At 41.2% G+C, this 19,622-nt stretch overlaps 1 protein-coding gene across 1 annotated transcript in view; it reads right to left on the minus strand.

Moving 5' to 3' along the window:
• The window catches only part of FAM47E (family with sequence similarity 47 member E), a 32,304-nt gene extending 15,539 nt beyond the window's left edge, over positions 1 to 16,765 (minus strand). The window contains exons 1-3 of the mRNA XM_025386567.1: positions 15,905 to 16,765; positions 11,168 to 11,513; positions 3,843 to 3,982 (exon numbers count right to left, since the gene is read on the minus strand). Of these exons, the coding sequence (XP_025242352.1) occupies positions 3,843 to 3,982; positions 11,168 to 11,513; positions 15,905 to 15,978 (560 nt within the window). The 5' untranslated portion in view covers positions 15,979 to 16,765. The remainder of the gene's footprint in view (positions 1 to 3,842; positions 3,983 to 11,167; positions 11,514 to 15,904) is intronic.
• Positions 16,766 to 19,622: the final 2,857 nt, after the last annotated feature.

Genomic DNA, 19,622 nt, shown 5'->3' on the forward strand with positions numbered 1-19,622 from the left:
GCCAATATTCCATTGTCTACATAGACCACTTTTTGTTTATCCGTTCACAAACATATGCAGGTGATGGACATTTGGGCTGTTGCCACTTTATGCCTGTTAAGGACAATGCTGCTATGGACATTCATGAACAAGCTTTTGTGTTCAACAGCCTCTTGCTATTCCTCCAATAAAGACTTAAATCTTGACACAACCTCTAAGGCTCTGCATGGCCTAGCTCTCCAGGTTCTTTGGGACCCACCGCCCTTTTTTACTCTCTGAACTCCAGCCAATATGGCCTTCTCTCAGTTCTGTGAATTCATGCTGCTCCCTCCAGCCATTAGGCCTTTGCTTGAGCTGTTCCACCTGACTGCAATGCTGTCACCATTTCCTTATCCCCTTCATGTCTCAACATACATGTGCCTTCCTCGGGGAGGCATCCCCACAGGCTGTCCCCTGAGCCTACTTTTTATTCATAGCCCCTGTACCTTTTATTCATAACACTCATATTAATTTATCCATCCATTAATTCAACAAATATTCAGTAAGCATCAACTATGTGCCAGGCATTAGAATTGAAATGTAAATAAAGTTAAGCCCCTGTCCTCATAGAGTACACAATTGAGTAAGAGAGACAGATAGTAAACAAACATATGCCAGCTGATTATAAGTGATATAGAGAAAGCAAAATAGGACAGGAGGGATGGAGAGTGGTGGTAGGGAGCATTTTATTTATACAGTGAAGTTGTCTCTATTAAAGTAATATTTGACCAAAGACCCAAAAGAAGAAAGGGGTCAAACCATGTAAATGTCAAGTCATGCAGATAACAGACAGAAAAGAATGGTATATGCAAAGACCTGAGCCGGGAGCGTGCTGAGCATGTTTGAAGAATACAAAGTCCCATGGAGAGGAGTAAAGAGTAGAACAGCAGAGGATGAGGCTTGAGAGGTGACAGGGACCTAATCATATAGTACTTTGAAGGCAGTTGTAAGGACTTTGGATTTTTCTCAGAAAAATAAGCAATTGGAGAATCTCAAGCACTGGAATGACATGACTTGACTTATGTTTTTAAAAAGATTATGTCAGCTACTGTGTGACAGACTTGAGAGACGGGGGTTTGGGTGGAGGTCACGAGACCAGTTAGTAAGCTATTGCAGTAATCCAGGCAAGAGGTGATGGAATCTTGGAATAGACTGGTAGTAGTGGAGAAGGTGAGATTCTGGATACATTTCAAAAGTAAAACCATTATCATTCGCCGGCAGATTGCAACTATTGTTCCAGAAAAAACTGGAAAGATGGGGTTCCTGTTTACTGAACTGGGGAAGACAGAAGTAGGAATAAGTTTAGGGGAGAAAACAAGAGTTCAGTTTTGGGTTTGTCTAGTCGGAGATTCCAAGTATACATCCAAGGACAAATATTGAATTAACCATATACAGATGGACCAGAGGAGGTCACTTGGTTGTGAGTAAATGTGCTGAAAAGCCATCAAAGACCAAAGTACTTCAAGGCTAAAAGGTAAAGAGTGGCCAGTAAAAGATGACTACGGAGAGGTCCATGAAAGAGGGATGTTCCAGAAGCCAAGTAAAGAAAGTGTTAGGAGAAAGAGGACATAATCAATTACGTCAATTGCTACTATGTATACATCAAGTATGGTGATCCCTGAGAGCCTATTAAGTAACATAGAGGTCAATGGTGACCTTGGCTAAGGTCAGGTTCAGTGGAGTGGTAGAGATAAGAGCCTGATTGCTGTTCGGAGAGAAAAAGACTGAGTGAGTATGAATGCCTCTTTCAAAAAATTTTGCTCTAAAGGAAAGGAGAGATTATCTGGTGAGGTGGAGTTGGTGTCGCTTGCATCCTGCCAGGACCTGGAGGTGTTCATCAACCTGGAGGTTCATCAAATATATGTTCAAGAATTTTTAATCTCCAGCCATGCTTCCCTCTGTCCCCTCTGAGAGGTCACACTGAGTGGGACTGAACATTCTAACCCTCTAATCACTTGGTCTTTCTGGTGACCAGCCACATTCTAAGACAATCTAGGTGCCCCAACCTGAGCACCTCATTAGCATAAACTCTCCAGTGACTAAAAGGGGCTCCTTATGAATAACAAAAAGCATTCCTGTCACTCAGGAAATCCCAAGGGATTTAGGAGCCCTGTGTCAGTAACTGGGGACAAAGACCAAGTATATTTATTATATCACAGATCCCTACATACAACATTCCTCTCGCTCCCCCACCCAAGTTTTGAGCAACCTGAAAAACAATATGGAGAGCAAAGACAATAGCCAAAATATCCCCTTCACTGCTAACAGCAGCCATGATAGACGACATGGCTTTAGGTCCAAGAGGACTTGCTAACTGACACCCAGAAACTGGCAGGGACTTCCACCCAGTCTCCTGCAGGGCTGAACCAGGACAGTCCTCCCCTCTAGAATGGGGAAGCAAGGAGAAATTATGCTTCCCATGGGCCATCTTGCTCCTCATGGAAGAAAGGCAAAACTGAGAGAAGCACATCCAGTTACCCTTCCTATTTTTACCAAGTGGTGGACTGAAGAGCCAGAAATGTCCTAAGAGTAGAGTTCCTCTCACCTTGTGTCTTCCCCTAAAAAACATATACAATGTAATGCAGTGGATTCTCTCTAAATCCACCTCCATGTAGGTAATGTGTGTGACCAACAAAGCTCTACATGGCCCCCACAAAACACACTGACCACGGCCCACACCCCTCTAAGTGTCTGGGTACTATGGATAGGCTGCTCTCTAGTTCACCATACTCTTCAGCACCCATCAGTGAGGTCTTTAATTTCAAAAGTCAAATGTAGGCCTGACCCAGTGGCTCATGCCTGTAATCTCCACACTTTGGAAGGAAGAGGTGGGCAGATCACTTGAGGCCAGGAGTTCAAGACTAGACTGGCCAACATGAGGAAACCTCATCTCTACCAAAAACACAAAGATTAGCCAGGTGTGGTGGTGAGCACCTATAGTCCCAGTTACTTGGAAGGCTGAGGCATAAGAATCGCTGGAACCCAAGAGGTAGAGGTTGCAGTGAGCCAAGATGGTGCCACTGCTCTCCAGCCTGGGCGACAGAGCAAAACTCTGTCTCAAAAACAAACAAAAAAACATGTGTATCCCAAATCTATTTGTGTCCAGTATGCTTATCACTGCATTTATGTTATTTAATTAAATATTATATTGACTAGGGAATCAAGAATGTGTTACAAAAGGGAGATGCTTTCGTTAAGCTTAATGCTTTGAGAAGTGTCAATGAAGGTAGTATTACAGGTATGGTTTAAGAAAAAAAGATGGGTGGAAACTCCAAGCAGTAGACCTATACTCAGAAAAAAGGCTTAGGTCAGGCATGGTGGTACATACCTGAAGTCCTAGCTGTTCAGGAGGCTGAGGTAGGAGGATCATTTGAGTCCAGAACTCAAGGCTGCAGTGAGTTGTGATCTCTTCACTGCCCTCTAGCCGTAACATTTCTTGGGGTACAAAGGATGAAACCCCAAAACTATGGTGCTTTGGTATGCTGAGCACTTTTGAATTAAAGGAAATTGGAAAGCTGTAGAAGCTGCCTCAAAATCAAGGATTTTCTGACTTTCGCTGTTTCTACCCCTCAAGCATAGGGAGGGACTCTCTCTGGAATTTCCTTATAGACACCTGTGTCTGCATCGTTGCTGGATAAATCACATCCATTGAAGAAATAAGCACTATTTAGAGTGGTACCTAGGACTCCTTTCCCTCTTCCTTGGGAACTTAGTTATATTTTCTTCATTAGAATTATTCTAAAGATGAGAAACTTTAAGAAGGTAATTCCTAGAATGTTTCATCAGGTGACAGCAATGATCAAAGGGTTAAGAACAATACTCACGGTCCCAGGTAGACTTGGGTAGAACGTTTTTTAAAAAGCTTTGTGGGTTCTTTCATTCCTTTCCTGGTGTCCTGACAATAAGCCCATGTGTCCTCCAGCTTCCGGTCAGGATCGAGCACTTCCAGCACCTTTAATAAGAGCTACAAACAGAAAATAGTCTTAGAGGAAAAGAAAAATGTGCTGAAGAAGGGAGTCCCCATTCTACAACAAAACAGACACACTTGCCCTTCACTTTTCCTTTTCAATCCATCAGTACTGTTCACCAACTTCCATACCAAGTATTATGCTGGGTGCTATGGATAGATTAGGACCATATCGCAAAAGACATAATCTCAAATGTTAAAATCCTGAAAGATCATAATCCCTTAAGTCTAAAATCCTCAAAATCGCAATCCCAAAAATTAAAATTCCAAAACTATAATTCTGAAAAAAAAATTGTAAAAAAAATTATTTTAAAGGCACTTAAATTTTTAAATGGAGATTTATTTGAGAAATGTAAAAATGAGAGAACACTTCATTGGCCATTTTACACAATGAATTGGGCAAAAACAATACACATATTTTTGCAAGCATAAACAGTCAGGTATACTAGCAAAAGTCACATGGGTATAATATGAGCAGGGAAACCATATTCATAAAGAAATAGCTCAAAAAGTGATATGTATAAATGCATATCACTATGTTTGGCAATTGTGTGCACTCTGCTTTATAATTTCAGTCATCTGAAATACAGCAATGTACAACCTAAGCCTTTTGACAAAATCAATCAAAAAGCATGATGGGGCCAGGCACAGTGGCTAAGGCATATAATCTCAGTGCTCTGGGAAGCTGACTCAGGAAGATGGCATGAGGCCAGGAGCTTGAGACCAGCCTGGGCAACACAGCAAGACCCCTGTCTCTATTAAAAAAAAAATTTAAATTAGCCAGGCATGATGGTGCACTCCTGTAATCCTAGATACTTGGAGGCTAAGGTAAGAGGATCCCTTGAGCTCAGGAGTTTGAGGTAAGAGTGAACTATAATTGCACCACTGCACTCCAGCTTGGGCAACAGAATGAGAATCTGTCTCAAAAAAACAAGCAAAAAACAACCATTGTGGGACACCACTCTATGCGCAGTTACCCAAAGAACCAAGATATCAAGAAATATTATCTTTCACAAATACAGATGAACAAAAAGGACATCTCTTCATTCATTGATGAAGTTTCAATGTTGTTATGTAAATCCACAATGCTTACACACAAAGTCAGTGTTGTGACAATGCATTTTCATGAAGTCAAATTTGCAAAAAATGCATGAAATGAATTAGAACTCTATAAAAGTTTTTACACAATGTGTATCTCCAGCATTAAAATTGATGCAAAGATGAAACACATAATATAGTGAACTGTAAAAAATAACACTTACAATTTAAAATAGTGTGGGGGGCACTAAAAAAAAAGCTAAGAAGGAAATTCAACATGTTAAAAACATGTATGAGATAGATTATGGGCAATTACACAGAGGTAGTCCATAAGAACTGGCAGGCATTTATGATCGTTAACTATATTTTGAAGTCTTGCATCATAGTAAGTAGTTGCTTTTTTTCTTTTAGGGCTCTCCTTGGAGAATACGTTCATATTCATTTTCTACATGCACTGCTCTTTTTAAAATTATTCTGTGATTCAATATATACTCATATGAGTATTCCATATTACATTTTCCCCTTTTCTGTGCCATACTTCTATGTTGTTCTGGGTATAGGGAAATCCATTCCACACGTGCTCATATACAGACACCAAAGTTGGCAGAAACAATACTGATGATTCAATAGCAACAACATCTTATCTTATGTATCCTATAATTATTTTTGAACTAGTCAGTAAAATCACGATCTCGTTGGGCAGATGCAGCTTTATTAAACGCTCCTGGAATTTCAGCAGCTGTAAGGAATGCTAATGCAAACAAATGACACTTTTTTCATGTTTAGTTTTTTCCTTTAAAAAAACCTTTTTATTTTATCTTTTAATTTTTTATTATAGATTCAGGGGGTACATGTGCAGGTATGTTACATGAGTATGTTGTGTAATACTGGGGTTTGGATTTCTAGTGAACCCGTCACCCAAATAGTGAACATAGTACCCCATAGGTAGTTTTTTAATCCTCAACACCTTCCCAACCCCCCTTTTTGGAGGCCCCAGTGTCTATTCTCTCCATCTTTATGACCATGTATACCCATTGTTAAGCTCCCACTTATAAGTGAGAACACATGGTATTTGATTTTCTCATTCTGAGTTATTTCACTTCGGATAACGGCCTCCAGTTCCATCCACGTTGCTACAATAGACATGATTTCATTCTTTTTATGGCTGCATAGTATTCTGTGATGTATACATACCACATTATCTTTACCCAATCCATCTATTGATGGACACTTAGGTTGATTTCATGACTTTGCTATTGTAATAGTGTTGCGATAAACGTATGAGTGAAGGTGTCTTTTTGATAAAACAATTTCTTTTCCTTTGGGTAGATACCCAGTAGTGGAAATGCTGGGTTGAATGGTAGTTCTATTTTTAGCTCCTTGAGAAATTTCCATCTTGTTTTCCACAGAGGTTGAGCTAACTTACATTCCCATCAACAGTGTATAAGCATCCTCTTTTCTCTGCATCCTTGCCAATATCTGTTATTTTATTTCAATAATAGCTATTCTGACTGATTTGAGACGGTATCTCATTGTGGTTTTAATCGGCTTTTCTCTGATGATGAGTGATGTTGAGCACTTCTTCATATGTTTGTTGGCTGCTTGTATGTCTTCTTTTGAGAAGTGGCTGTTCATGTCCTTTGTGTGAATATATATATATATATATATATATATATATATATATATATATATATTTTTTTTTTTTTTTTGAGACAGGGTCTCACACTCTGTCACCCAGGCTGAAGTGCAATGGTGCAATCACTGTAGCCTTAAACCTCCTGGGGAGACTTCCCAGCTTTGCCTATTTTTTAATGGAATTGTTTTTTCTTGTTGAATTGTTTAAGTTCCTCATAAATTCTAGACATTAGTCCTTTGTCACATGTATAGTTTACAAATATTTTCTCCCATTCAGCAGGCTGTCTGTTTACTGTATTGATAGTTTCTTTTGCAGTGCAAAGTTCTTTAGCTTAATTTTCATTTGTCTATTTTTGTTTTTGTTGCATTTGTTTTTGAGGTCTTAGTCGTAAATTCTTTGCCTCAGTCAATGCCCAGAAGAGTTTTTTGTAGGTTTTCTTCTAGAATTTGTATAGCTTCAGGTCTTACATTTAAGTTTTTAGCCCATCTTGAGTTAATTTTTGTATATGGTGAGACAAGGGGACACAGTTTCACTCTTCTGCATATAGCTAGCCAGTTTTCCCAGCACCATTTATTGAATAGGGTGTCCTTTTTCCATTGTTTGTTTTTCTCAAGTTTGTCAAAGATCAGCTGGTTGTAGGTGTGTGGCTTTAATTCTGGGTTCTCTATTCTGTTCCATTAATCTATGGGCATGTTTTTGTATCCATATTATGCTGTTTTGATTACTGTAGCCTTGCAGTATAGTTTGAAGTTGGGTAACATGATGACTCCAGCTTTGTTCTTTTTGCTTAGGATTAATTTGGCTAATCAGACACTTTTTTGATTCTGTATGAATTTTAGAATTGTTTTTTCTAATTATTTGAAAAATTATGTTGGTAATTTTATACGAATGGCAGTGAATCTGTAGATTGCTTTGGATAGTATGGTCATTTTAACACATTGATTCTTCCTTTACATGAACATGGAATGTTTTTCTATTTGTTAGCATCATTTATGATTTCTTTCATCAGTGTTTTGTAGTTCCCCTTGTGGAGGTCTTTCACTTCCTTCGTTAAATGTATTCCTAGGTATTTTAGTTTTTTGTGGCAATTGTAAATGATACTGAGTTCTTGTTTCTCAGCTTCAGTATTGATAATGTATAGAGACACAACTGATTTTTTAACATTAATTTTGTATCCTGAAACTTTACTGAAGTCGTTTATCAAGTCTAGAAGTCTTTTGGATGAATCTTTAAGGTTTTCTGGGTGTAGGATCATGAAATGATTCATTTTTAAACTCAAGTTTCTGCCATTGCCTAATCACATGGCCAATCCATTCATCTGAATTTCTGCCACATGTGTTGGACTACATGAAAAAAAAAAAAAAAAAACTTTATTGATAACTCTTTCAGGTTCACTTTTAGAAGCTTTGATTACACTTAATTCCAAACCTGTCATTTTGGGTTGGGGGTTCAAAGAAATCCATTTTCTTCTGCACAGTCTACCAAATCTCCAAATAAGTGATTATAAAATACTTCATTTGTTTCCAGTCATTAATATATAAAGAAGCAGGTAAGTTTTAGAATTTCCAGATCCAACAGGGGCATGAATTGTGTATCATTGATTTTAAAAAGTGGGGACAGTCTTGAAAGTGCCATCCAATAGCCAAAGTGAAACATGCACTAGTTTTTCTATGTTAGATTTAGTGGTAAATATAAGAAGTCTATCTTTCTTGACAGTCAAATCTTTAACCAAGAATAGTTCACCATTTTAGGTGGTTATAACACTGGAGGAATCTCAGTATCAGCAAATGTCTGGTTCAGAAGGTTGCTGAGCTTGTCAAATTCTTTTAATTCTCTGACAAAGGGTGTCACATGCTTGAAGGCAAGGATGGCGTTATATGTGAAGGGGCATAAATTATACACAATCAAATAATTTGGCAGAGGAGATCTCTTGTATTTTTCACCTGCATTTTCACTTACTCTATGATCTTTGAAGCACTGAAACACTGAGGGCAGATCTTCCCGACCTGCTCCACTCAGACTCACATACTAATCTCCTCTGGAGACATCCTCACAGACACATCCAAAATAACACTTTACCATGTTTCTGGGAATTCCTTAATCCAGTCAAACTGACATCTAAAATTAAGTCCACAAGTCCACCTCTTGTCAGGTTGGCACTCATACTCATCTCCTTAAACCATATTTAATTTCCAAATAAAGACAATAGCAAGGTAATAGGTCCACCTACCACGATGCAACTATCCAGCATACAACCAAAAACACACTAATCCCTTCCCCAGAATTTGGCTTTTAGGATTTCAACATTCAGGAATTTAATCTTTCAGGATTGTGATTTGTGGGATTTTAGACTTTGGAGATCTCAACATTCACGATTATGAGATTGGGGACTATGTCTTTTGGGATTATAATCAGCACCACTTGGATAAACCTCCCATCACCTAGACACTGGGTATACAGCTTTTTACTAAAGTTCTACTTCCTATAGAATAGAATATGTCTCTGGGCCTACCCCAGTCCCCAAACGCCCCACTAAGTGAAGCACCTCTAAAGGATTTCTGTGGTTTTTGACTGCCCACTATCTACTTTCCCTCTCATGAATATCTGGATTTTTCCTTGGAGAACCACCTCTCTGCTCTCAACCTGTATGGTCTGAATTAGCCCAACCCCAACCTCACTCCTAATGCAGAACAATCAGAACCACAGTGACTGACTCTGGAATAGACACATGATTGAAGTTGGATCCATGAAAATTAGGCTATCGAATTTTTCTGGGATCACGTAAAAAGGTGTGTTCTCTTTCTGCTGGGGTTGCTAAATGGGTAGGGCTTAAACCTGGATCTTCTGATGACCACCTTAGCACCATAGAGATCCTGCTTCAGCAGAAAGCCAACACATGTACTTGGGGAGGTCACACATGGAAATAAGCACCACAATCCCAAGCCATGCCCATGTGCCATCTGAGATGTGGAAATAATCTCTTTGTCATAGACTCAGAAGCTCTGGCCTGCAGGAGGCAGTGAAGGAAAGCCCCAGAGAGAAATTAACTGATCAGCTATTCTAGCTGTCCTTTCTGTAGACTTCTTTGCCACTGATCATTTATTTATTCATTCATTCAAAATTAGTTATTGCCATAGGACAGGTATTGGTGGTACACAGTGAAAGACACAAATAAAGTCCCTGCCCTTATAAGCTTTCATTGTAGGAGGAGCTCAGTGGTGGCAAGTGCTACAGTGAAAAGTAGTAGGGCACGGTAAGGAGTAGAGTGTGAGGGTGGAAGGGAAGTGCTATTTTGTACAGGCCTCTCCAATTAGGAGACATTTGAGCATCGATCTAAAGGGAGTAAAGGAGTAAGCCAAGCAGCCATCTGGAGCAAGTGTTCCAGGCACCAAAACAGAGAGCTGAATTGGACATGCTCATACTGTCCATGGAGCAGCCAGGGAGGCCAGAGTGGTTGGAGTGGCAGGAGCAGGGGTGAAGTTGGAGGGGGAGCAGAACAGGGGTACTGTGGAGAGCAGAATGCCAAGGCCTTTCAGACCCCGACAAGAACTCTGGCTTTCTCTGAGAGAGAAGGGGACACTGGAGGGCTCTGAACAGATTTGCCTTTCTGAACCATCGTCCTCTCTGTGTAGAATACAGGTTGCAGGGATGGGGATGGAGTTGCAGTCACTGCTAGCTCCCTGCCCAATATCCATTCTACCTTTTTTCTTTAAACCCAATGGAACCTGGGTTTTTCTCAGGTTCAACGCCCAACTCTGAAACTCCATTTGCTAGACTCCCTAGCAACTAGGAGTAGTCAGATGAAAGAGATGTTTACTGGGAAAGCTATTATTTGCCTAATTAAAAGAGTCAGTCGGCATGCACCCTTTAACCTTTGTCCCTTCCCTCTTCTTGTCTGAAATACAGACTCGATGCCTGGAAGCATGGAAGCCACTTTGAGATACAAAGACAAGAGATGCATATTAAGGATACAGAGCTAAAAGTCAGGAGAGGCCTGGGACATGGGTCACATCACAGAGCTGCTGCTGTCCAGCCCTAGTCTGGACCATTAGGTGGATTTTCCCCACGACCTTTCTGGTCTCATTCTTTCCACCTGTTAGTAAGTACCTAAGGGCACCTCTTAATAACAGGCTAAAGTGACAAAAATAAGACTAGACAATTCCCTCTCACTGTTTCCTCCCCCCAAAAAGTCACAACGCAAAGTATAGTAGATGGGTAGAAATTATGGGGAACAGAAGTCAGACGTTTCGGTTTGTGGGATCTTTGTAAGTTGAAGGGCTTCATAGGAAGCAAAGAGAGCAGTGTGCATGTTGCTGCTGGTTGTGTTTTCTGGGAGCAGAGGACAGAAGGCTGCTCTGAGGCCCACAAGAACTCGTGCCCTGGGGGAGACATTCATTGCTCCTCTCATAAATATGTGTCACCCTCTCATGGGGACTCCCTAGACATTTAAATAGAATTATTTGCAAGGCCCCAGTGAAGCCCCTCCCACAAACCCTAGGACACATCACCTCGACAGGCATAGCTTCTTCCAGATTCGGGTAGAGCGCCAAGGGATGTGGGGTCAGGTGGGCCTCCATGTCCTCCAGGAACGCCTTCTGAGCCTGCTGGGCTGGCGAGAGCTTGGAAAGCAGGTCTGCTTCCTTGGGCAGCTTGATCTGTCTCTTCTTTGGGGCCAATTGGGGAGCTCTGTGATAAATCTGGGGTAGAAAGCCCTCCACAGGTACCTGAGTCACCAGACCAGTGCAAGACGGGCTGCCCTTCCTGAAGTCATCCAGCCTCTTTCTTAGAAATACCAGCTGCCGGCTGTTCAGGGAAGTGGGGAACTTCAGCGCATTCTTGTGCTTTGTGAAACATCTGAAAGGTAGATAAATTCTCTTTGTACCTAGAATACGACGTGCCTGTTCATATTAACCACAGGACTTGGGTGGGAGAAGGAGGTAGTAAAAAGGCTGGTCTCCAGCTTTTGGGGTGGGGGGTAGGGGAAGAGGGATTCACTAGAGAAGCTGGAGTTAATCATATTCCTAGTTCATAGCACAGAATCGCTGCTCTGTACAAGACTCCTCTCCTGCTTTCTTGTCTATTTTATCCCCACAGTGCAGTCTCACTGGTCTCCCTTGCAAAAGCAAAACTGTTCTAGTGGATTTGGAATATATCCTTTGTTTGTACACTTCCTTGAAATTCTGAAGCATCCTTTTGTGTGCATGCACTATTAATTTATGTAAATGGCACTATTCTGTTTCTTGTTTACCAAGCACTATATTTTAAAGACCCTTCTATGTCACTCTATATAAATCTAATTCATTATTCCAACTGCTGTCACCACACTTCTTCTCTCCATTCACTTTGTGAAGGACACTCAAGTTGCTGCCTTTCCCAAGGACCCTCTCCCTTCACTAAAAGGGACAGAGTGCAGTGGGGTGGGAAGAACCTGGATCCCACTGACAACTCAGCCCCTAAATAGCTGAATGGCCTTGGCTCTTCATATAACCTCTGTGGGTTCCCCCTAAACTTAGGGGATCAAAGGTTGCAAAATGGCTGTCCATGGGCTACATCGGGCCAACAAACCTGTCATTTGGTCCTCCTTATGTTTTAATAAAAATCATAATAGCAAACATAAATTGAGAATTTTCAATGTAACAGACACTAAGTGCTTTACACATACCAGCATATTTAAATCTCATAACAAGCCTATGAATTAGGCATGAGTATTATTCCCATTTACAGATAAGAAAATTGAGCACAAAGAAGTTAAAAAGCAAAACAAACACTTGTCGAAGGTCACACAGCTAATAAATGGTAGAGCTGGGAGTTTAACCCAGGTAGTGCAGCTCCAGAAAAAGGTGCCTAATCACTCTACTAGAGTTTCTGATAAATAAAAATGTTCACGTAAATAACCAGGAAAAACAGCTGCTCTTGAAAAGCCAGATTTTTCAAGATCTGTGAACAATAGGTCCACTTTTCCAAGGAGCCACAATTGGTATATCAGTTGCCCACCTGAGACAAACCACCTGCTCTCTCATTCACAACCTCCACCTCTCCCTACCGCCATATATATAGCTGCTTCGCTCCGCCTCCTTATCCACCAGCCCCCTGCTAGCATTGAGTAGTTAGGGCACAGAGATGAGATGGAAGAGACAGATGGGCAAACAGGAAGGAAAACAGAACCAGCTCCCGAATAACCTAACACAACCAGCAAACACCAAAGTCACAACTTGGAATCTGAGCATCTCATTATCCCCACATACTACAATGCCTTAGTCAGATATTTCTAGAATCTCAGTGTCCTTCCCTGAAGCCTCTTTCACCTTCAGACCCCTTTAATCTATAATGTCTTTATACACCAAATCTAATCCTTGCTACACCCATTGCTACAAAGTGTTTTTAAGAGATTCCAGCCTGACCCCAATTATTTTCTAGTGAGTCCTAGAAACTTCTTACTTGCTGCATAGATGTGTATGTGTTGTTTTAAGGGCTTAACCCAATTCTACTGTGAAAATCTAGATGAAAGGACACAAAAAGATGAACTTAACAAAAAGTTACTCTCTGCATTTAACAAATCACTCTTAAATAGCTAAATGGCAGAAAGATGTTGAAATTACATCTAATCATAAGATTGATGACCCATTCAGCATTACCTATTAGTAAGTAACTCTCCATATTAAATGTCTTTACAAAGTTCATTTTATGCATATTTACAGCTAACTCATGCACCCAAGCACTTCACAAAATCAAATCTGAGAACAAATACTTTTGTTTAAGTACAGCCATACAACTCAAAATGGGGAATGTATGTGGCAGTGAGCTGAAACCTCATAGAATGTTAGAACTGGCAGAGATCCTGAGAGAAATCCAGTCTACTTTCTTCATTCGTCTTTTTCTTTCTGTTTTTTTTTTTTTTTTTTTCAAGACAGGGTCTCACTCTGTTGCTCAGGCTAGCATGCAGTGGCAATTATAACTCAATAGCTCACTGCAGCCTCAAACTCCTGGGCTCAAGGGATCCTCCAACCTCAGTCCCCCAAATAGTTGGGACTACAGGTGTGTGCCACCATGCCTAGCTAAATTTTTAAATTGTTTTTGTAGAGAGAGGAGACAGGGTCTTGCTGTGTTGCCCAGGCTGGTCTCAAACTTCGGGCTCAAGCGATCCTCCTGCCTCCACTTCCCAAAGTGTTGGGATTACAGGCATGAGCCACGTTCCTCATTTCTTTCCTTTTTCTTTCTTTTTTTTTTTTTTTTTTTTTTTTTGAGACAGGGTTCTGCTGTTGCCCAGGCTGGAGTGCAATGGTGTGATCTTGGCTTACTGCAACCTCTGCCTCTCAGACTCAAGTGATCCTCCCACCTCAGCCTCTTGAGTAGCTGGGACTACAGGCATGTGCCACCATGCCTGGCTCCCACTTTCCTCTTTTCAATAAGGAAACAAAGTTCCAAGAGGAGAGTGAGGCAACAAGTGTAGAGGGAGGGCTTTCCTCTCCCCCACACGGCCTCTCATAGTTAATAAGCTTACCACTCTGCATTATGTTAGGGTCAGGAAAAATCTTGCTTGGCCCATAAAATAAAATTGAAAACAATTTTTCTAAATATTTACTGTTTTCACAGACGCTAGTACATGATATGTGGATATTTCCCTCTTTAAGAATTGCAAAAGGATACTGGACATGTATCCTAAAGAAATGAAAACGTATGTTCTTAGAAAATTCTGTATACAAATGTCGATAGCAGCTTTCTACATAATAGCCCAAAAACTGTACTGTCCAAAACAACCTGAATATCCTCCAACAAGTGAATGGATAAACAAACTGTGGTACATCCACACCAAGGAACACTACCCAGCAACGAAAATGAACTATTGATACACACAACTTGGATGGATCTCAGGGGCTGTATGATGAGTGAAAAAGAACCAGTCTCAAATAGTTACATACCATATTATTCTATTTATCTAACATTCTCAAAAGAACTAACTTACAGAAATGGAGAGCAGTTTACTGATCGCCAAGGCTGGGGTGGGAAAGGAAGTGACAGTAAAGGGGTAGTACTAAGCATTCCTTTGTGGGGATGAAACAGTTTTGTATCTTGATGTATACATATGACCAAATGTTACAGAACTGTATACACACACACCTGAGTCCAAGAGCTGATAAAATGCAAGTAAGGTCTATAGTTCAATTAGCATATTCTGCCAATGACGTTTCCTGGTTTGGCAATGTGCTATCATTATGTAAAATGGTACCACTGTACGCAGCTAGGGAAAGGGTACATGGGAACTCTGTACTATTTCTGCAACTTCTTGTGAGTCTACAGTTATTTCAAAACAAAGTTTTTAAATGGAGGGAAAAGCTTCCCAAAGAAGCTCTTATGAATAACTGCTAGAAACAACTATGAATAATTGCTAACATGTACACAATACATTCTATGTGCCAGTGACAAGTTTACATGTGCTATCTCCATTAATCCTCACAACAATCTTAGAAAGCTGATTCCCAAGTTATTGCCCCATTTTATAGTTAGGAAAGTGAGCCCAGAAGGAGCAACCAACTTGCCTAAGTTGCCTAAGTCTCCAAACAAGAGGAGAACCAGCCTTCAACGCAAGCCTTTCTGATTCTAGACTTTGGAATCTTCACCACCACATGGTGCTGTCTCCAAGAGAGACGAATTCCATTCTCAAAAGATTCTCAAGGAGTCGGCAAAGGCAAAAACATTCTTGTTCCTGCTGTGAGGCTACCACAACCGTACAAAGTGTTAGCAGACCTCCCTAGTACCCCAGGCGCTCCCTCAACCCTGGGCTCCGCTTGGTCACAGCCGCCATCTGGATGCCAAAGGCTCCAGGGGCAACAGATGCCTAACACCGGATACAGGACCCCAGGCGCCCCGGGGCATCTGACGAACAGTTGGTTGGCTAGGCCGGAGAAGGGTGGGTGGTTAGCAGGAGGGCTCAGAGTCCTGGGCTAAACCAGCCTCCGCAGCGGACCCTGCGGCCATCACTTTCCCATCAGAAATGGAGATATTAGTCTACATCCCTGGGGGCGTGAGAGGCGGGGGTTGCGAGGATGACAGGAGGAAAAATCCTTTGCGAAGAGCAGCACCGAGCGCTGGTTATCTCAGCATATTATATTGTACATACAGGAAGCATTGAGGAGGGAAGGCAGGCAGGACCTCTCCCCCGCCCCCGCCCCAGCAAGCGCGGGTCTCCAGGCGCCCCCGCGCGGCCCGCGTGGGATGCGCCCTCGGCCCGGGAACTGAGCGTTTACCTGGACCTACAGTTCACGTCCTCGCGCACCGGGGCCAACGTCCCCGGCTGGAGCCGCCGCCTGCGGTCCCCCATGGTGGCCTTAGCTCCGGCCACCGTCCGGGCTTGGGCGGTGTGTGTGTCCTGCCGCCGCCCCGTAGCTAGGACACCTCACAGCCACCGGCTGCCCATATTTGCCCCGGGCGCCTGGCAACTCTGACAGCCCGCTGAGCGGTCCAACCCCTTCTCCGACGCCTAGGGACGCTGACCTGGCCAGGGGAAGGGAGAGGGAACCAGTCCTTGGTGTAATCACATTTTACTCTGCTGGGAAGGCGTATTCATCGTCCCACCGAAACGCGCCATAGACTGGATCAGGCCTTTGCTCATCATCGTTTCAAAAAAAGTTAACTGAAGGAAAGAAAGGAAGAAGGCAGGAGGAGCGATAAAGAGATAGCAAGAGAAAGAGGATGGAAAGGGAGGGAAAGGAATAGATTTCTAAAGGTTAGGAAAGTCTTTTAGCAGGGAGATGTTTTCCTGGAGGTCTTGGAACTCTTGGTCTCACAGCCTTTGTAAACCGAGGGCTGCACACCTGTCTCTAGTCCCCAGCTGATTTCCAGATGCCCTTCCAGCTCGTGTTGATTCTTCTGTCTCGAATCACTTCTAGCAGACAAGTACCATCCAGCTGACCCTGGTAGGCACGTGGCCACATAGTACGGATTGCATGAGGGTGTGTTTCGGTTTTACTAAATTCTCATGCTACTTCTGAGTGTTTCTGATTTAAACATAAGCATTGGTTCTGCTACTTAATAATTGTGCACTCCTGGGGGCAGGCTACTTACATTTTTAAGCTTAATTACCTAGCCTGAAAATGGGGAAAATAATAGTATCTACCTATAGGATTATTGGGGATATTCGATGAATATAAAGAAATTAACACAGTGCCAGCATTTAAGAATCCCTCAAGAATTATTATTATGCAGAGTACTATTATCCCAGCTGTGAACTGGGGGTGGTAATATTTGTCCTGCCTACTTCACAGAGCTGTTGTGAGGTAGTTAATGGAGAAAGTTATGTAGGTATCATTATAAGTAGCCCAATTGTTATTTTTATTATCTTTGATATTAGTCTGATTGCTAATGCAAATTTTTTATTACTTTGAGGAGGTAGGATTTCTGTAGAAATTCTGCGAGAACTAGACTAAAGGTATGGTTGTCTAGGCTGAATGGAGTCCTGCAGGAATGATTTGTAACAATTTGTCTGAACAATGTTTGATTAAACTAAAAAGTTTCTGCACAGCAAAAGAAATAATCAGCAGAGTAAACGGCCCACAGAATGGGAAAAATCTTTGCAGTCTATATGTCCAACAAAGGACTAATACTCAGAATCTACAAGGAACTCAAGCCAGCAAGAAAAAAAACAAGCAATCCCATCAACAAGTGGGCTAAGGACATGAATAGACAATTCTCAAAAGAAGATATAAAAATGGCCAACAAACATATGAAAAAAGACTAGATATCACTAATTATAAGGGAAATGCAAATCAAAACAATGTAACATCACCTTACTCCAGCAAAACTGGCCATAATCAAAAAATAAAAAAACAACAGATGTCAGTGTGGATGTGGTGAAAAGAGAACACTTTTACACTGCTGGTAGGAACGTAAACTAGTACAACCACTATGGAAAACAGTGTGGAGATTCCTTAAAGAACTAAAAGTGGATCTACCATTTGATTCAGCAGTCCCACTACTGGGTATCTACCTAGAGGAAGAGAAGTCATTATACAAAAAAGATACTTGCACACACATGTTTATAGCAGCACAATTTGCAGTTGCAAAAATATGGAATGAGCCCAAATGCCCATCAATAATGAGTGGATAAAGAAATTGTGGTATGTGTATATATATGATGGTATATATAACACTCAGCCATAAAAAGGAATGAAATAATGGCATTGGTAGCAACCTGGATGGAACTGGAGACCATTATTCTAACTGAAGTAACTAAGGAATGGAAAACCAAGCATTGTACATTCTTACTCATAAGTAGGAGCTAAGCTATGAGGATGCAAAGGCATAAGAATGATAAAATGGACTTTGGGAACTTGGGGGGAAGGATAGGGACGGGGATGAGAGAAAAAAGACTATGCATTGGGTACAGTGTACACTGCTCAGGTGATGGGTGCACCAAAATCTCAGAAATTGCCACTGAAGAACTTATTCATGTAACCAAAAAAAATGGATGCCCAGAAATATTCTGAAGGAGGCATTTTACCGGGATCTCCAAAGGTTGTGACAAAAAGAAGAAAAAACTGACTACAATTTATATATCAGCAAGCAAGAGGTAGAGTTTCCTAAGATGGCTTTCTATATATTTTCTACAGCTTCAGTAATCCTTTTAAAAATATTTAGCAAAATAATATGTTGGCAAATTCTCACTCTTAAATAAACAAACAAATAAATAATTTGTCCAGATGCTTAGGGTTTCTACCAATTCAGGACTGCTTTCCAATTTCTCACCTTAAAGTTCTATTTTTTTGCTTTGTTTTGTTTTGTTTTCTTTTCTTTTTTGAGACGGAGTCTCACTCTGTTGCCCAGACTGGTGTGCAGTGGTGCAATCTCAGCTCACTGCAACCTTCGCCTCCTGGGTTCAAGCAATCCTCCTGCCTCAGCTTCCCAAGTAGCTAGGATTACAGACACGCACCACCATGCTGGGCTAATTTTTGTATTTTTAGTAGAGATGGAGTTTCACCACGTTTGCTAAGTTCTATTGTTTTTGTTATTCAAATACTTGTTTTTGTTATTCAAATGCTTGTTTTGTTATTCAAATACTATTATATATGAGTAATCCTTTTGGGAATGAAATGGCCACCTTACCTGGCAAAAAGTCTAGAAATAAACACGTGGAACATCACCAATCTCATTCTTAAATAACATATGCTCACTTGATTACTGTATTTAATACATTTCACCTTTGAGTTGAGAAACAGAGAGAGACTGAGAGATAGTCTCTAAGTAACGACTACAATTATGGTATGGAATGTATGGAGTCAAAATTACCATATGGAGCAATTATCAACTTGTGATGATGCAGATGTCACGAAAATAGATGGTTTCTTATTTATTTATTCAGCAAACACTAGCAACGAAATACCAAGGTGACGATGATCAAGTCTGTTTTCTTCTCCAAATTGGAAAAATAGTCAAATAAATCCCAGAAGAAGTATGTTTTTAATGTTGAGCAAAAGAAGCCAGACGTCAAGAGTATACACTGTGTTCCTACTAACATGAAGTTTTAAAAGAGACAAAATTAATTTATAATGATAAATGTCAGAATTGTGGTTACTTGGCAGGTAACTGACAAAGAGAAGGCATGAGGGAGTCTGCTAGGAAGATGCAAATCTATATCTTGATCTGTTGGTGGATATGTTAGTATATATGTAAAATTTTAATGAGCTGTACACATCAGATGTGTGCATTTTACTACGTAAGTTATTCATTAAGAGAAAAGTTGGCCGGGCGCGGTAGCTCACGCCTGTAATCCCAGCACTTTGAGAGGCCAAGGCGGGTGGATCACGAGGTCAGGAGATAGAGACCATCCTGGCTAACACAGTGAAACCCCGTCTCTACTATAAATACAAAAAAATTAGCTGGGCGTGGTGGTGGGCGCCTGTAGTCCCAGCTTGGGAGGCTGAGGCAGGAGAATGGCCTGAACCCAGGAGGCAGAGCTTGCAGTGAGCC

Source organism: Theropithecus gelada, chromosome 5 (genome assembly GCF_003255815.1).
Source record: "Theropithecus gelada isolate Dixy chromosome 5, Tgel_1.0, whole genome shotgun sequence".
NCBI lineage: Eukaryota > Metazoa > Chordata > Mammalia > Primates > Cercopithecidae > Theropithecus > Theropithecus gelada.